Below are 16,414 nucleotides of genomic sequence, written 5' to 3'. Positions count from 1 at the left end.
TAGAAGTTAGCAAATAAGAGTGACAATGAAGCCAACTAATTTTAAGCAATGGGGGGGCTATAAGCCCCTTTTTGTATACAATATATCTCACAAGCGAGAGTGCATGCAGTGCATGCTCTGTTGCAGGCGAGATCTAAAAAGGCGCCAAAACAGTAAGCTATTTGCTAGAGAACAAAGTGCAACCCTGAACTCAGGAAAATTACATTTTCATAAAACAGTACTTTTAAAAAGAAACACAGACGTGTCAATTTTAAAAGGAACTAAATACACACGAGTGGGAGGAAGGCGGCTACTTATTCTTTATATCTTGTCAATAATACTGCTGTTTTTTTCACCATACTTTACTGGTAGCACTGAATAGTGTGTTTATTATACAGTATTGGTAATTATCAGTAATCAGACTTTTCAAAAATACAAAAGAGACAAATGAAAATGGGACTCCCAGCAAATGCAATCAATACAGAAAAAAAAAACATGTAGCAAGCAAACGGGGATTTGCTTGATAAAAGTAGCCCTGTTTCCAATTACGAAACAAAAAGACAATCACATTATAAATTGCTTTTATTGGCGTAACCATGATCATGCGCGGTAAGCTGTGTGTGTATTCACATCGTGCTCAGAGTTGGAGGACTTCATACCCACCAGCGAAAAAGACATTTTCTAAAAACTCAAAACAAAGTTGTCAGGCACCCATAATGTAATGGTGAAATACAGCTGCAGCCAAAAGAGAGAAACCGCAGAAATGTAAAGTTCTCACAAAGGTGGCATTGCAAAAAGTCAGGCTTCATTATTTTCTATTTCATTCTTGTCCAGTCATGTAGCGTTTTCTGAGTGTGTCTACTTCATCTTTTGCACTGGATGTAGCATTTTTTACGTCATTTTCATCTTCAGAATCCATGACCAATTGGCCATTGCAGTCGTCGTCTTGCTCGCTGCAGCTGTCTGAGTTGAACCCAGCGTTCTCCGCTATGACCGCCGGGTCCTCCTCATGGTCACAGCAGCAGCACTTGCCGGATTGACTATCATGGAGGCCACCGCACTGGTCACTGAAGGAGACGTGCTGTTGTTTTTTCTGTCTTTCCGGGGAACTGTCACCGATTTCACCAATGTCAGCAAAACTTTTCGTGTATAAGTGTTCCTCGTCTTCTAAAGCCTCCATCCTTTCCGCGAGCTCTTCGGCTGATGGCTGATTCAGTATAGAAGAGTCTACGAGGATCGTGTCTTGATTGCGCTTGCAGTACATTGAGGTATCGTAGATGGGGAACGTCTCTTCTGGATAACCTTAACATGGGGATATGAAAAACATAAATAAAGATTAATGAAAAACAGAAACCCAATCAGCTGAAAAGCAGGCAAGAAGGAGGGAATGTATGTTACAGGTTCAGACAGTGCCTCACCAATGTGATTCAATATCTGACATTAGATGACTGTTGTCATCTGACCTCTGCTCTGCCTATGACTTGCTGGTTTACTCTTTCCTCTCATACTGGTGACTTATAAAAATGTCACCACAGCAAGCCCTTGCAGAGCATGCGTTCGGTAGTCTTAACAAAGAATGAAAATCAAGTAAGCATGAGAAAAGACTGAAGCGTGTCCTCTCTAAAAGTGACAACCCATGAAAGGACATTCATAAACCTGTCAGACTCATTCTAATTTAACTGGTCAAAGATGCGGTAGCACACGCCTGGTATTAGTGGTAAATTGGAGTGCTGTAATTACTGGGTGCATTATTACCACCTGATTATAATTGTTTTTACTCGGGAATAGGCAGAAAATGTGGAATCTGTTTTGGCCACCGATTTATTTATGTTTTGCCTCTTTACAAGCATCTTTCCTGTTCATATTTCTACAGAGTTTTCCTGGTGAAATAGAACCAGGGGAAATGATCTGATGTGTGGATTTCCTCGCTCAACAGGTACTTCATATCGAAACTCCTGTTTCCATCGTAATTATGATGACATCTTAATTCAGAACGAATACGTAAATGTCTGCATTTCTTGTAGAGTGAGTGAGAGACACTGCTTTGATTTGAACAATCCCTACGCTTACTAGGCTCATACCATGGGGTGCACATGTCAGGCAGGCATCCTGGGAGCTCCAGCTGGACACTTGGATCATCAGCTTCTCTAGGACTATCACTGGGGGTTATCCATGCCAGGGTGGCCAGGGATGCAGGTTTCGGTAGTGCTTCCACACAACATGATTGCTTGTATGAATTGGGTGTAGTTTTCAATGCCTACTGTAAAGCACACAGGCTAATGGGTCCTGGGCTTATGACAATCTCAGACAAACTGTAACGGATTTCATTTTTGATAAAGGTGGGGCATAGATTTTCAAATGTGTCTTCCCATGCATTTTATTAATTGAGCGCAATGTAAACCTGTAGGCCACCTCGAAACAGATCTCAAACAAGTTTGAAAATAATATACAAATCCATCTAGTTAAGTCGTCTCTTAGAGGGAGATGAAATCACAATTTTACCAATAATTTATGTGATTTTAAAACTGAATGGAACTTATTGAAATTGTTGATATGATTGGTAGTCATTACTGCAATTAAAAAATGCATATGATCGTTTGTTAAGTTACTTCGCATGGGTTCCAGGAAAATGAGTGTTTCCCCCTGTAAATAATAAAAAAATGAAACCATCAATTGTATAGCAATTATGTCATAAAGGTCTCTGGCTCATATCAACTTCACTACCGACATATACAGTCAAACCGCTTATCCCATCAGGAACAAATGAAAAAAGCTAGTGGTGTCATGTCCTAAAAGTATGAAGGTAGTACATGGTCCAAAAAAAATAACCATAATTCCTTCATGCAGGTGAAAGTGACTCACCACCAACTTCAAAGGCCATCTTGCACCAGAAGTTGCACACTCAAGAAACTACATATCATTCGCTGGGTTGTCTGTGTATATGTGCCGAGAACAAACAAACATGTCAGTGGGTCACTTCTACCTTACTATGCCCATGGCAGTGGTTCATTTCCACCTTGCCGAGTCCACAGATAATCACTCAAAAAACGTAACTTATCTTCTCTGTAAATGTACATTGTGTCACTGCGAAATAAAGAATATTGATTGCTCTAATAAATGGTTTAATTCAGGTAATTTGGATATACCCCACAGTGATGGACAGTAAAGCAGACAGCACCACGCAAAATAAATATTCTTTCCAATATCTCTAATCTTGCACCATACATGCACTATTAACCTATAGTGTTATCATGCACAATACAAATGGAAAGATTCACAATTGTATACAAAGGCAAGTGGCAAAAAGTAGTCAAAGATAAAACGGATATCCCCCTTATGATTTGAAGTAATGGTACTCTCACCACTTAAAGGCTTGCCAGCTAAGTCAAGGGCAGACTTATCATTAGAGTAATCAGGCAGTGGCCAAAAATCTGGACAGACAGATCAGAATGGGCTGGATTTATGGTCTGGTGAGGCCGTTTTTACTGTTGATTTCTCTGATAGTACCACAATTATTGCCTGTAGCACGTTTAGATCCATGTGGTCTTCCATAATTAGCAAAACACCTATCCAACTTGTCTTTACAAGTTCAAAACTGCCCTAATTTGCAAACAAGGGCCACTTTTTTGCTCCCTGATTGGGAAAACTGCTTTCTTTTATTTCAGATTATTTTTGAGTGAAATATTTTTTCAGTACTACATCTCTCACACCTTTATTTATTTGGGAGTATTATGATGCACAACATGAATCCATTCAATTACTTTAGCGTGCAAAAGAGGATGTCATTGTACGTTGGATGAAACCGCAGCTTAGGAAAAAAAAAATTCCAGACAGTGAGAGATGGCGGCCATAGAGGATGTTCTGTGATCTTACCTCCATTAAAGTTCAGTAGGTCGTATTAGAAATCAAGTCAGTATGGTTCACTATTCAGGAGATGCCTGAAGCACATGTCATTATGGTTGGAGCTAAGGGAGAGACAAAGGACATTTCACTTTCTTAGAGACTCTACTCTCACTGTAACCTCTATGTGACCTGTCTATGAAGCATGACTTGCTGTTACTACTTTCCGAAATTGAGGTCAGAGTAAATCACCATTTTCAAAGAACAAGACTCCACCTTGCCGCAGGTCAAAGAATAATATAGTGAAAGACAGCGAAGAGCAAGGTTGAAACCGTCACCTATTCTAATGTAATGTTGCATTGAGAGGCCAATGTTCTGAAGGATGTTTAGACAAAATATTGAGTTGAAAATATCCGGAGACAGAAATAAAATATTGTGATAGAAAAATATTCTGATGCAAGAACATTGCTGAAAGAATATTGGGGTTTGAGGAATGTAATATTTTTTTAAAATAATATTGATGTTTTAGTATCTCTTTCAGTAATATTGTGTTTGAAAATATAGCTCCTAAGTATTTTAATGTGTTTTAGTTGATATGGTAATTTCATGTTACTATTGTTTATATACATTTTATTCTTTTTTTAAATAACATGTAATATTAAGTGTTTTATTATGGTGTCATGGGTTGTTGAGATTGTAGGGGAATGGGGTGGAAATTAGGTAATAATTATTTATAAATTATTTAATAAATTGAATTTAATTATATGATATAGGATAATTATATGATTGATATTTATAATGTAAATCATGTAATGCTGTTTTATTTTTGTTGCATGTTATTTGCAAGCTGCAAGCGGTTGGTAGGGGTATAGGGTGTAAAGGTAGTTAAGTAATAATGATTTATTCATGTTAATTAATTATGTGAAGTATTTTTAATTATACATTTATGGAATACTTCTTTATTTTACTTATATTTTAGTTGTGGGATGCTAAGTTTGTAGGGGTATAGAATCAGAATTTAAGTACCAATCAATTAACATTCTATTAATAATTGTTAATGGATTGATTAAATGATATTTAATTATGTAAATATGGAATAGTGATTTATTTTACTTATATTTTAGTTTTAGGATGCTAGGTTTGTAGGAGTATAGGGTGGGAAGTGAATTAAGTAATAATTATTTAACTATTGATTATTACTTCTAAATTAATTATTTAATTGAATTAAGGAATACTTTTTTAGCTATAATTTAAGTGTGGGGTGCTAGGTTTGTAGAAGTTAATTTATAATTGAAGAACAAATATTTATTGATTGATAATTATTAATTACCAATTATATAAATGGAATGATTGATTTTCATTTTTTTATTAAATACTTATCTTTTTTATGTCAATTGTTTTACACTAAGAGTTTAATTTTTTTCTACACTCAAGGAGTAACATATATCTGTTATGTGTTTGAACTGAAGTACTTTCCCTACCCATGCTTAGACTGCAGTAGGAATAGTAAAAATAAACTCTTCGAAGTCCAACACTTTCCATACTCTTTTCCTGTCTGGTGTAGGAATGGTAAGTTTCACCCATCCGAAATCCAATGTTGGAGTGGTAATAGTAAATTTTAACCCTCGAGAGGCAATAATACATTTTACCCCTTCAAACTCCAACACTTTCTCTACTGTTGTGCTGTTTGGAATGTGAATGATTAATGTAACCCACCTAAGTCCAGTGCTTTCCCTGATGTTGCTCAGAGGTTACCCCTCTGAAGTCTTACACCTTCCCTACTAGAATTGTAAATATAACCCCTCTGAAGCCCAATGTTTTCTCTACTGCTGAACTGATTGGAGTAGGAATAGTAAATCTAACTCCTCCAAAGTAAAACAATTTCCCTACTTTTGTGGTGACTGGAGGAGGAATAGCAAGTACAACCCCTCCGAAGTCCAACACTTTCCCTACTGTTGCATACACTACAGTGGGGATAGGATATTTAATATTCTTAATAGTTTTCAGAATATTGGTTAATTAGATTTTATAGCAGTAATTATTATGTACATCTATATACATAATTATATATTTTTGTGTGTGTATATTTATATATACATACATATACATATTGTAACATAATAAAAATAGTATTTTACATTAGAATCACTTTTAGGACTATAAATGTATTACTATATATATCTGTAGTAATACATTTTACATATTTAAAAATATAATGTAAAAAATATGAATTATTTTACACACAATATATAAATATATATTCATATAAACACACACATATATGTGTTCGTGTGTTTATATAAGTCTATATTTATATGTAGTATTAAATATTAGTGGAATCTATTTTATTTACAATATAATAAATGTATTCATTACAAAATTTACATTGTCTATTTTAACCTCTATTACAAATCAATATTTTTGTATATTTGTGGATGATATTAGTTTCATTATTATTTTTCCAATACTTTGGCACTTACCATTTATTTACAGGAGCCCAACATTGTGGTAAATATTATCTTTGACACAATATTATTGTCAAAAATATTTTTTAGCATTATATTGTGCCAGTGAATCATCCTGAAGTTGAGCAACTTAAAAACATATTTGGGGGGCACATTTATCAACACTTTGTGGCTGTGTAAAATCACCAAAAGTGATGCAAATTGGCACAAGTTGATTTGTTATTTACTTTCCAGCACAAAACTTTATTTCCATTTAAAAGTTGCCAAAAAGTTATTTAAAGTAGTGATACGCACTGATTTGAATTAGTTTGCATGAAGGGGCCATCCCATAAGTTGTACCTGGCTGTTCCCATGCCACCATCCATATAGTTCGATGGAAAGCACTACCAACTAACATTTGTAGACTGGTCTTTTGCCTAAAAACAGGCACAAAATAGATGAAGAAAATGTGTTTCACTTAACTTTTCAAACTTTGCCAAGGGATGAAAGTTTTTAAGGGAGCCTCATGATAATATGTGTGCTGGAAGAGCACTAGTTACAGGATCCATAAACTAATTCCTATCTGCCCCTATTCCCCACTCTGAATCACTCCATATTTTGATAAGTGGTGGATGCATAGTGATCATGCGCAAGGGTACTAAAGAGTAGCAGAGTAATTGAAATGTTGCCACTAATATCCTAATAGTATGGTTATTGGGATACACATTTCACATGCCTGGGTTTTAATCCAATGTATGTCGTGATGAATTGGTATTTCATATTTTTCTTATATCTTACAAATACTGCATGTCATCTTAGTGTAATATAAAGCAGTAGTGAGCACAATAATATTATAAAGTTATTAGCAATAAGAAAACAAGTCTTAGAAATTGTCTCTGAAAATGAGGATTGATTAGGTGAGATCATATTCGTAGAAGTGCATCAATTATATTTCTGCATTTGGAGGAAAATCATCCACTTGTAAGGGGAACTGAGGAGTCCAGACTAAGGGGATCATTACGAGTTCGGCAGATGGTTTTCACCACTCAGGCTACCTCCCCGCCGGCCCCGTTAAGAGTTTCCCCCTAGGCTGGCTAGTGAAAACCTCAGTTTCCGTCTGCCAGCCTAGCGGGAAACAGGCTACAGCATTGTCACCGGCTTGAAACCGAGCCGGTGGCAATGCTGCAGCTCGCAGGGTGCACCAGCATCCTCGCAATTTTCACTGTCTGCACCACACACTGCCAATGGCAGTACTTACACAACTACTATTACACTGCTACAAGTGTGACATTACAACTGTTTGAGGCACCCAGAGCTTTTAGAATGGCTTTGGTACAGGTATTAGTGCTTTTAATGTATATTGAGTTCATAAATAACTGTTATTTTTTAAATTACACAAACACCCCCACCATGTGGCAGCTGTCATAAGTGCCAGTGTTGGTAATTAAATGCTGGTGCCGAGCACCAGAAACCAACCACTCAAATTAAGCACTGCTGAGGTGTAACTGAATTCCATGAGTTTACCTAGGTCATCTAATTTAAGAATACTTTATCGTTTGCATTTTTGGGGTTCAAACTCAGTGCTCTATTCCATTATATACCAGAATATCAAGAATAAAACAACTCTCTCATAACTATTGTTTACAAACCTTTTGTTGTTGCATTCAGTGTAGAATTTGCATTATTTACAATACTGCAAAATTTCTGTAAATGATATTTCAGACACAATATTTTTATGATATGTAGGCCAAGATATTGAGGTATCACAGAGCTCCAACTGTATGTCTGAAAATATCTACTAAATATTTTGTCTGCTATAAATACCTAGACCTAAATGTAGTTTAAAAAATATTGCTCGACTGAGCGTACTTTTTCTATTATTATCTACAACATTACAACACAATATTTCTATCAGATGATATTTAGGCCATGATATTGTAGTAGCATACAGCTCTGACTGAAGAAAGCTAATGTATGACTTAAACATTGTATCCAAAATATTGTTTACAAAATGATTTTTCCATTGGGTGTAGATTTTCAAATATTAACTTCACCTCTGGGATTATTTTGTAAACAATATTTAATGCACAATATTTCAGTCAGATGATACTTAGGGGACGATATTCTGACAACCAACAAGTTCTTTTGTCAATAATAGGCTCTTCATGTGCGAAGTTAAAGAGAGAAAAAACAAACTTTATGAGAGACTAAACTTTCCGCTGCATGTCACTGGGGTGAATAGCACTAAAATTGAATTAGCCATAAAGTAAGGCAATTATATCATATTGTAAGGGGCAAACAAGACAAAATGTTTTTTTGCTTGCTGTCCCTTTTAAGTAGACGCCTGCCTATATTGAGAAAGTAACATTTTAGATTTGCTGGGATCGCTGAAGCTAAAAAGTGGGCATTGACTGTTGCAGTTCTGCATATTCACAGCTTTAGGACTCCCTTGGTTCAGAGAGAAGCCCTCACTATCACGCTCTTGTTGCAAAGGTGGTCACTGATTGTGACTGCATGGTCTTTGGAAATGATTGAGTCCAGTTCAGCGCAGAACAATTTATTTCCACCCTGCACTTCATGACGCAAAGCAGAGTGGTAGGGATTTTATTGTATAATGTAGTCAAAAGTACAATCAGTAGAAATGCTTCTGCTTACCCTTTACCCTTAACCTTTAACAAAACAACAGGAGGGAATTGAAACAGCTTTTTCAGATTTGCAGCCACTTGCCATCCTATGGTGTGAGCAAGTTGTCTGAAATGACGTGTTCTGAACAGGGTGTGCTACATATTTTGTAGTTTTTCCTAGGAAAAGTTGGTTTGAGGCTGGTTAACTAGATCAGATGCGGCTGACAACTGATCTTTATGGTAACAAAGATCAAGGACTTCATTGTGAGAGCCATAAAGTGTACCTGTCTTTTTCTATATTCCTGAACTGTGAAATGAACAGGATTTGTAGATTGTTTTTTAGTGTACTGAGTGTTTGACTTGATTTGTGAGAACTAAGGACAACAGTTGTGTTGAGAATGAGGCTATGAGATGTTACTGGGAAGAGAATATAACAATGCTAGGTTAATTCAAGGAGTGCTGAGTCAAGTGAATTGTACAGCCTTACTAGGGAGCAATGGTCTGGGGAGGACCCATAAGATACTATTGTGAGTCGATGTGTGTCTATGTGCATAGAAGACAGGTCTATATAAACATAAATGAGGTGTCACTTACTCCTGCAAATTAAGAACTAAGTCAGGGTTAAATTAAGGATTAGTCGCATTTACTCAAAGAATATTTTTTTGATTGACTGATTGATTCAACTTAATTTATTAGTGTCATGCAGCCTATGGTTGCCTCTTGGTAAAGAATTACTCCTAGCAGCAGTTTATATTATATAAAAAGAAGCATATTTATCCTTGAGTGGCTTGTCATGTAATATTCTTTGTGCCTGATTTTGTCTGACGGGGTACTCCCGGCCTGGGATCTAAAAAGTAAAAGGTTATTTCACCCCTTTTTTTCCAATGACATCTGTTATTACAGGGGAGCTTTCACTTAGACTGCAGTGTTCTTGAATGACTCTTGAAATGTGATTTGTCTCTGAAAAAGCTGTGCCCCTTCCCTAATTAATCCTATGAGCCAGGCACAGAACCTTGAAGTGAATGTGGGACTTCCATATACAGCCAGTGGAGCAGACGTCACCCATCAGTCAGGTGGACAAATTTCAGCAAATGAGGAACCACTTTTAGGCCATCTGCAAATAAGTTTCCAGGTGTTTAGCAAGACCAACATAGATGACAAGTCAGGTTAGACGACAAGATGCCTAGCATATACCAAACATGGAGGAACTTGAAGGCAGGGAAGTGGAAGGTGCAGAATGTGTTTCACAATTCAGCTCTGCTGCCCTAGCCACTGCAGTGTCGTCACTGAAAGGCACAGTTCAGGCCCACGAGGGGCAGATCATGTATATATAAACTCGCCTGTACATTAACAAACTCTCTGGTAACATTTGTTGTTGTGACTTTCTTACTTGTTGCCATTGTCAGCACGCGTTTATTCTATATCCTCACCTTTATTGTTTTTACACCTTTAGTTCCATCCATTCCTTTGTGACTTTATTTGCTGGAATTCGTGTTACCTGTTGTGCTCTCCTAGCCCTCTTGCCTTCCTACTTAAAAGCTCCATCCTTCCTGGTGTTGCAGTGATTCTTCCGTCCGGGTTCGGTTCTTGATCTGCGCTCTCGGTATGCTGAGGACTAGTTACAATCTGGGACTGTCAGCATCAGGTAAGTCCTAAAACTTTGCTGCCCATTTCTGTATGTTTGTTTCAGCATTGTGTTATCTCACTTATCTTTGTTCACTCACTGATAGGTCGAGATCTGCACATCCCTGCTAGTATTCAGAGATTCCATGCTGGTCTTAATCCAACCCATATTTTCAAACCACTGCCCTGCAGGAGTGTTCCTATCCTTATGTCTTTTTTCATCCCTTTTCTCCCTATGAACAATTCTTCTTTTCCAAGGGTGTGATATATTTCCCAAGATGATGACCTGGTCCACCAGGGTAGATGAATGGATTGGCTTTGAACTCTAAACTCCCCAATCCCTGCTTGAGACAACTATTAACATAGTCTAACTTAGAGTTAACAATCACTCTTCCTACAGCAGGCCCATAGCAATGGGGGATAAGGCAAATAACTCATAGAAACTGTGAGATGTGGAATACATATTGTTAACAATATTCTTACAGAGGTTCTTCATACAGGTATGCCCACAATTTGTTTAATTCTTCTCTGGGTTGAATGGTTTGTGCAGGCATTCTGGTCTAAGCACTCAATATAGTTTTTCTCTCAGAGAGTAACTTTTTATTGTTTCCTCCATTCAAATGGAGACAGCTATCGTTCATCCACCAGACAGCTTCCATCATCCACCACTGTACATTTTCCCTATCAGAAGCTGTCTTTCATCTGTGTAGGAATGGTATTGCATGTACCATGGCCTAGTCAGAGTTAAAAGAGTATGAGATATTTAAATAAAAGAGCATCAGTTAGAGTGATGATCCCTGTAGCTCCTCACACTCTAGTTTTCTTGGAATTGAAAGGCAGGCTCCCAATGTTTTGACTCAGAACAAATAAATTATACCATGAACATTCTCACACACATCTCCAAATATGTCTGCCTGGAAGGAGAGGTGTACTGTGTGATCAATAGTGTTGAAGGTTGCCAAAACATCCAGGACACCATGAGAGCCAAATCCCCTAAGTCGGCTCAGACAATGTATAACTGACTAACCCACATTCTATTATCAACTCAGAACCCTCATTGTCTGGTGTCCTACACTCTTTGTGCCCTTGCAGTTGATGCATCATTACTTTTTCCAAGACCTTGCTGACTATAGGCACACCTGTAATGGGTAGGGTGTTCAATGCTTCTTTAGGGTCTGATGATGTTTGTTTAGCAATGGAGTGATCCTGGTTTTATTAGGCTTGCTGTAACCCAGCTGCGGCTGCCACTAGAGGGTGCCAGGACACCACCCACATTGATTTACTAGTTATTTGGATGGTAATTGTCAGGAACAATTACCATCCACATAAGCTGTTTTCTAGTTAAAAAAAAAAACAGGGCTTTAAGTCCATTCCATGTGCTGCCCTTTGTGTCTGGCTGCCTCTCGTTCTTCCTGAGATGAGAGTCAGGCAGCCAGGCATTACTGTGAGGGACACATGTTCTAGTGAGCATGTGCAACACAGCTTTTTTTTAATACAGTCCCTAAGCAGGCTAAGGGTTGGCCATGTGCCAGCCTTGGCCTGCAACATTTGGGGGTCTGAAGAGACCTTCCATTCATGATGCCAGCAGTGTCATAATTGCAAGCACTCCCAGGCGGCTAGGGCACAAGCCCTGTATTCCCGCGACTGTCTGTCAGTCATTTTACAGGCTGCAAGCAACACCCATCCAAAACTCATATCCCGTGATGTGATGGGAAAGGGTATTGCTTGCAGCCTGTGAGGGACTGAGAGTCATGAGACTGTGACCTCGAGCCACATGTATGCTGTAAACAGAAACACTGAGCATAGAGGACTGTGGAAGGGGGAACATGGCGGCTGTAGGTCGGCATCGTTCGCTTTGCTAAAGCAGCCGCGGCGCTGCACGATCCCCCACCAAGCACGGAAATAAGCACGAAGGAAGGAGAAATATTACGGGACGGAAATTCCTCCCGGTTACTCACCCGAACAAGTATGCCATCTCGAAAGCTACGAGACCGCATTCCAAGGCGGATGAAGACGCCGGCACTGGGTTTCACTCCAGTGGGAAGAGAAAGTGGTGGAAGTTGGGAACGCGCTGATCTCGAGATTCGGAGAGTGTGCGCTCTCACCTCCAGGGTCGCTCTGAGGGGGGCGACTGGAGGCAGACCAGGCAGGGGCAGCACAGGAAAGATTCTGTCTCCCCTTCGATGTTGGAGCCTCTGAATCTGCCAGAGAGTGGAGTGGTCGCCGTGGATCAGGTACTGGGTGAGGGCATGTGGAACCTGTGGAGTCGGTGGACTGTAACAACCTAAGGGAGGGGGGCTCTCCCCACATGTTTTCATGCCAGGGCAGTGGCCTTGAAAGTTCTATAGATACTCTGGGTGAAAAGGGGGCCACACTGCCACAACAAAAGAAGAAATTCGAGGGAAGGAGAAAGCAGCCCTCCCCCCTCTCTCAGCAGAGAATAACCCCCTCACTGAGGGCATACTTCAAAGCCAAGAGCTTAGATAATGTCATGGCTAGCTCTAATAAGACCTTATGGTCTGAATGTGAGGAGGGGGAGCAAGCTGAAACACATGGGGATAGTTTTTCTGTTTCATCTGGACCCCCTACAAGCGAGGGGGGTATCCACTGCCTGTCTTTTAGTGCAGAAACAGACCATTCCAGGTATAGGGGAGGACGCCCCCCTGCAACAAAGAAGTGACACTTCAGAGGGATGGCAATCAGACCCCTTGGGCCACGAGCTGGATTCGTTACCAGAACTGAACTCCACAAATACTCAGCCATCAGTGGAACTCTTGTTGCACTCTTTGTCTAAGGAAGTTAGGCAGGGATTTGTGGTATCACAGAATAACCGGAAAGGGATCCAAGATGTCTGTGAAGCATTGGTGGTAAAGATGGATTTTCTAACACAGCGAACTCAGATTTTGAAAAATCAAGTGATTCAACTTAATGAGACGGTGGAGAAACATGCAAAGGATATTGAAGTATTGAAGATAACGGCGAACCAGAATACTGAGCGTCTTGAAGTGTTAGAAAATAACGCTATGAGGAATAATATTAAAATAATGAATGTGCCAGAGGGAGTCGAGGGGGACAATATTAAAATGTTTGTGGTAGGTCTTCTAAGTCAAGGTGTAGTGTGGGAAGGGCCCGAGGACTTGCTATCCCAAGATATACAGAGGGTCCATAGGGACCCTTTTTGGAGATCACCAGGTGCCACTAAGCCAAGAACGATACTGGTGAATTTTCTCACCCATGCTATTAAGGAAAAAATCCTCTCTACAGCGTTGAAGACCGGAACTTTGAGTGCAAATGGAGTTTCTTTTGAAGTAAGATCTGATGTATTGCGGATGACCTCCAATCAACAATGGGAACTTGGCAAGATGCTGGAAGAGTTTAGGAAACTGGGGGCCACAGCCCAGTTAAAATTTCCTGCGACTTTGAGGGTGATGAGAGAAAATCGGATGTATAACATACGGGATCCCCATGAAGCAGACTCTCTCCTTGAGAAATTTAAGAATAACTAAATTCCGATGAGATATCTGTTGTAATATAGTTCATATAAAAGTTCAGTATAATTCATAGGAAGTTATAAAATAAAATAAATATAATGGTCGTTAGTAATAACAGCTAATTAGAATTAGTAGATGGTTAGTTAGAAATGGTAGATCCTTCCCCCTGTGCCTGGCAATGGGACATTCGGAATGCTGAGCACAGGAGGGCAGATTAGAATCTGGTGAGCTGTGAGAAGAGAGGGAACAAGAAAAGCTGTGTGAAGGAAAATGACAATTGAAGAAGTGGAGATGGAAATAAAGTTTAACTCTTAAGAACTGTATGCAGTTTCCGACATTATATCACTGACGACGAGTCGGTGCATAAGGGGGCACCTCCATCTCCACCGCTTGGAAGGTATTTCTTCAATTGGCCCTGCCGTTCCATCCAAGGATGTCAGCAAGTTGAATTGGATATCCTTGTTACAGTAAGAAGCTTTCTTATATTCTAGCGACAGCGAAGGCAAAAATATTTGCCTGTCAACATTATCGCTGACAGGCACAGCTTTGTATTCCAAACGACAGTCAGGGCGTATAACTGGCACTCTGTGAAATCTAAATATAAACGCCTGTCAACGTAATCGCTGACAGGCACAGCTTTGAATTCCTCAAATTTCCTGTATCAATAAATAGAACTAGTATCAATTGTGAACGCGTTCAGAAATAACATTGGATGTTTATTATACAAGCCAGCGCGTGAAATTTGTGAGTAAAATTGTGATTTAAATTACGTGTGAAATAACCAGCGCATTTGAAGGTTTGCGCGCTTGTTCGCGCTCTGGCAAAGGAGGTCAAAAGTGCAGCTGACGCAGCTGACAAGATAGCTGTGAAGAGACGCGCGCGCTGAATTCTATTCATCGTCCACAATTGAAGAACCTTTGAACACATTTATCCACACGCTCCGGCAAAGGATGTATAAAGTGCAGCTCACACAGCTGACAAGAAAGCTGTGAAGAGATGCGCGCGGGGAGTTCGGTCAACAGTCACACTGACTCAGTAGTTCAACGCGTTAAGAACCGGAACATGTGTATATTTTAAGCAATAAAAGACGAGTGGGAATAACAATCAAATTTAATTACGGTTGCGCTAGTACACAATTAGAATAGAGCGTTTTCTCTACCCCTACCTTCCAGGACATACAGGAACAGGATCCACAATTAAATGAATTAAAAGCCTGTCAACAATAAACGCTGACAGGCACAGCTCAATAAGATACGAGAACAAGATAGCAGCAGTACATTACCACCCTTGATCTCTCAACCACATGTTAGAAAGGATTGAAGGCTCTACAATCACAGTTTAAGTAAACGTTCACCGAACAGCAGTCACATATTATTCTTCACATGATTGGTTTCTGACAAAACTGTACCAGCACCAAGTATTGCCTGCCAACGCTGACAGGCACAGCATTCTACTACTAGCGTAACAAAAAACGTAATAATTGTACTATAATTGTTTATAATCTAATACACAGTGTACTTGCTTATAGTGCAGAAGGGAAATAAGATCAAGTATTTAAATTTCATATTCTGGTACAGAGTGCATAAGCAAGGCTCTCATCTTAAATAGTTATAAACTATTATTGGAACTAAGCGTTCACTGTATTACAACTATAGTTAATACTAGTGTTATCTCTGTGTCTTAAGGGGGATTACAATTACTATGGCGGCTGCTGGTATGTCTCAACCAATTCCTTTCTTAAATGAGATGGGTGAACCTAATGTTCCGTGGAAAGAATGGATTAAAATTTTTGAATCGTACCTAATTGCTATTGGGGGGGATAAATTCAATCCTTTTAGGAAACAACATATCTTGTTACACAATCTAGGAACACATGGCAGAAAAATGTATGAATCGCTACCTGAACCATATATGCCTGAAGGTCAAGCACAGGATGAATATGTCACCAAGTATTTAAAGCTAGAGAAACAGTTTGGTGATAGGATTAATGTTGTACTAGAACGGCACAAGTTCTTCTCTCGTAGCCAAGGGAAACAGGAAAGTGTAACTAATTACATTGCTGCATTAAGGGGGTTAAGTTCCTTATGTGATTTCGGAGACCTTAATGATTCCCTCATACGGGACCAGCTGGTTCGTTGCACGAACAATGTTAAAATACAAGAGAAATTGCTACAAAGGCAACCCGATTTGCAAGAGGCTATTGAAATAGCAAAATGAATCGAACACATGGCTTTATGCCTACGAGAAATCCGATCCTCACCTGCAAAAAATGAACACATAAACGAAATTGTAGACAACACAACTGATGAAAAAGTTTTAAAGGTAAAAACTGGTAATAAGTCGATCCAAAAACAGTCTAACCTTAAAGATGGCTTAATGTGCTACCGTTGTGAAAGCAGCAACCATTTAGCCA

The 16,414-nt window shown here is 39.1% G+C and overlaps 1 protein-coding gene across 1 annotated transcript in view; it reads right to left on the bottom strand.

Annotated features, from left to right (window-relative positions):
* Positions 1-543: 543 nt before the first annotated feature.
* RIC3 (RIC3 acetylcholine receptor chaperone) overlaps positions 544-16,414 on the bottom strand; it is a 267,543-nt gene continuing 251,672 nt past the window's right edge. The window contains exon 6 of the mRNA XM_069223683.1: positions 544-1,281. Coding sequence (XP_069079784.1) covers positions 800-1,281 — 482 coding nt within the window. The 3' untranslated portion in view covers positions 544-799. The remainder of the gene's footprint in view (positions 1,282-16,414) is intronic.

This window comes from Pleurodeles waltl, chromosome 3_1 (assembly GCF_031143425.1).
Source record: "Pleurodeles waltl isolate 20211129_DDA chromosome 3_1, aPleWal1.hap1.20221129, whole genome shotgun sequence".
In the NCBI taxonomy this organism is placed as follows: Eukaryota; Metazoa; Chordata; class Amphibia; order Caudata; family Salamandridae; genus Pleurodeles; species Pleurodeles waltl.
This window is presented reverse-complemented; position numbering and strand designations above follow the sequence as displayed.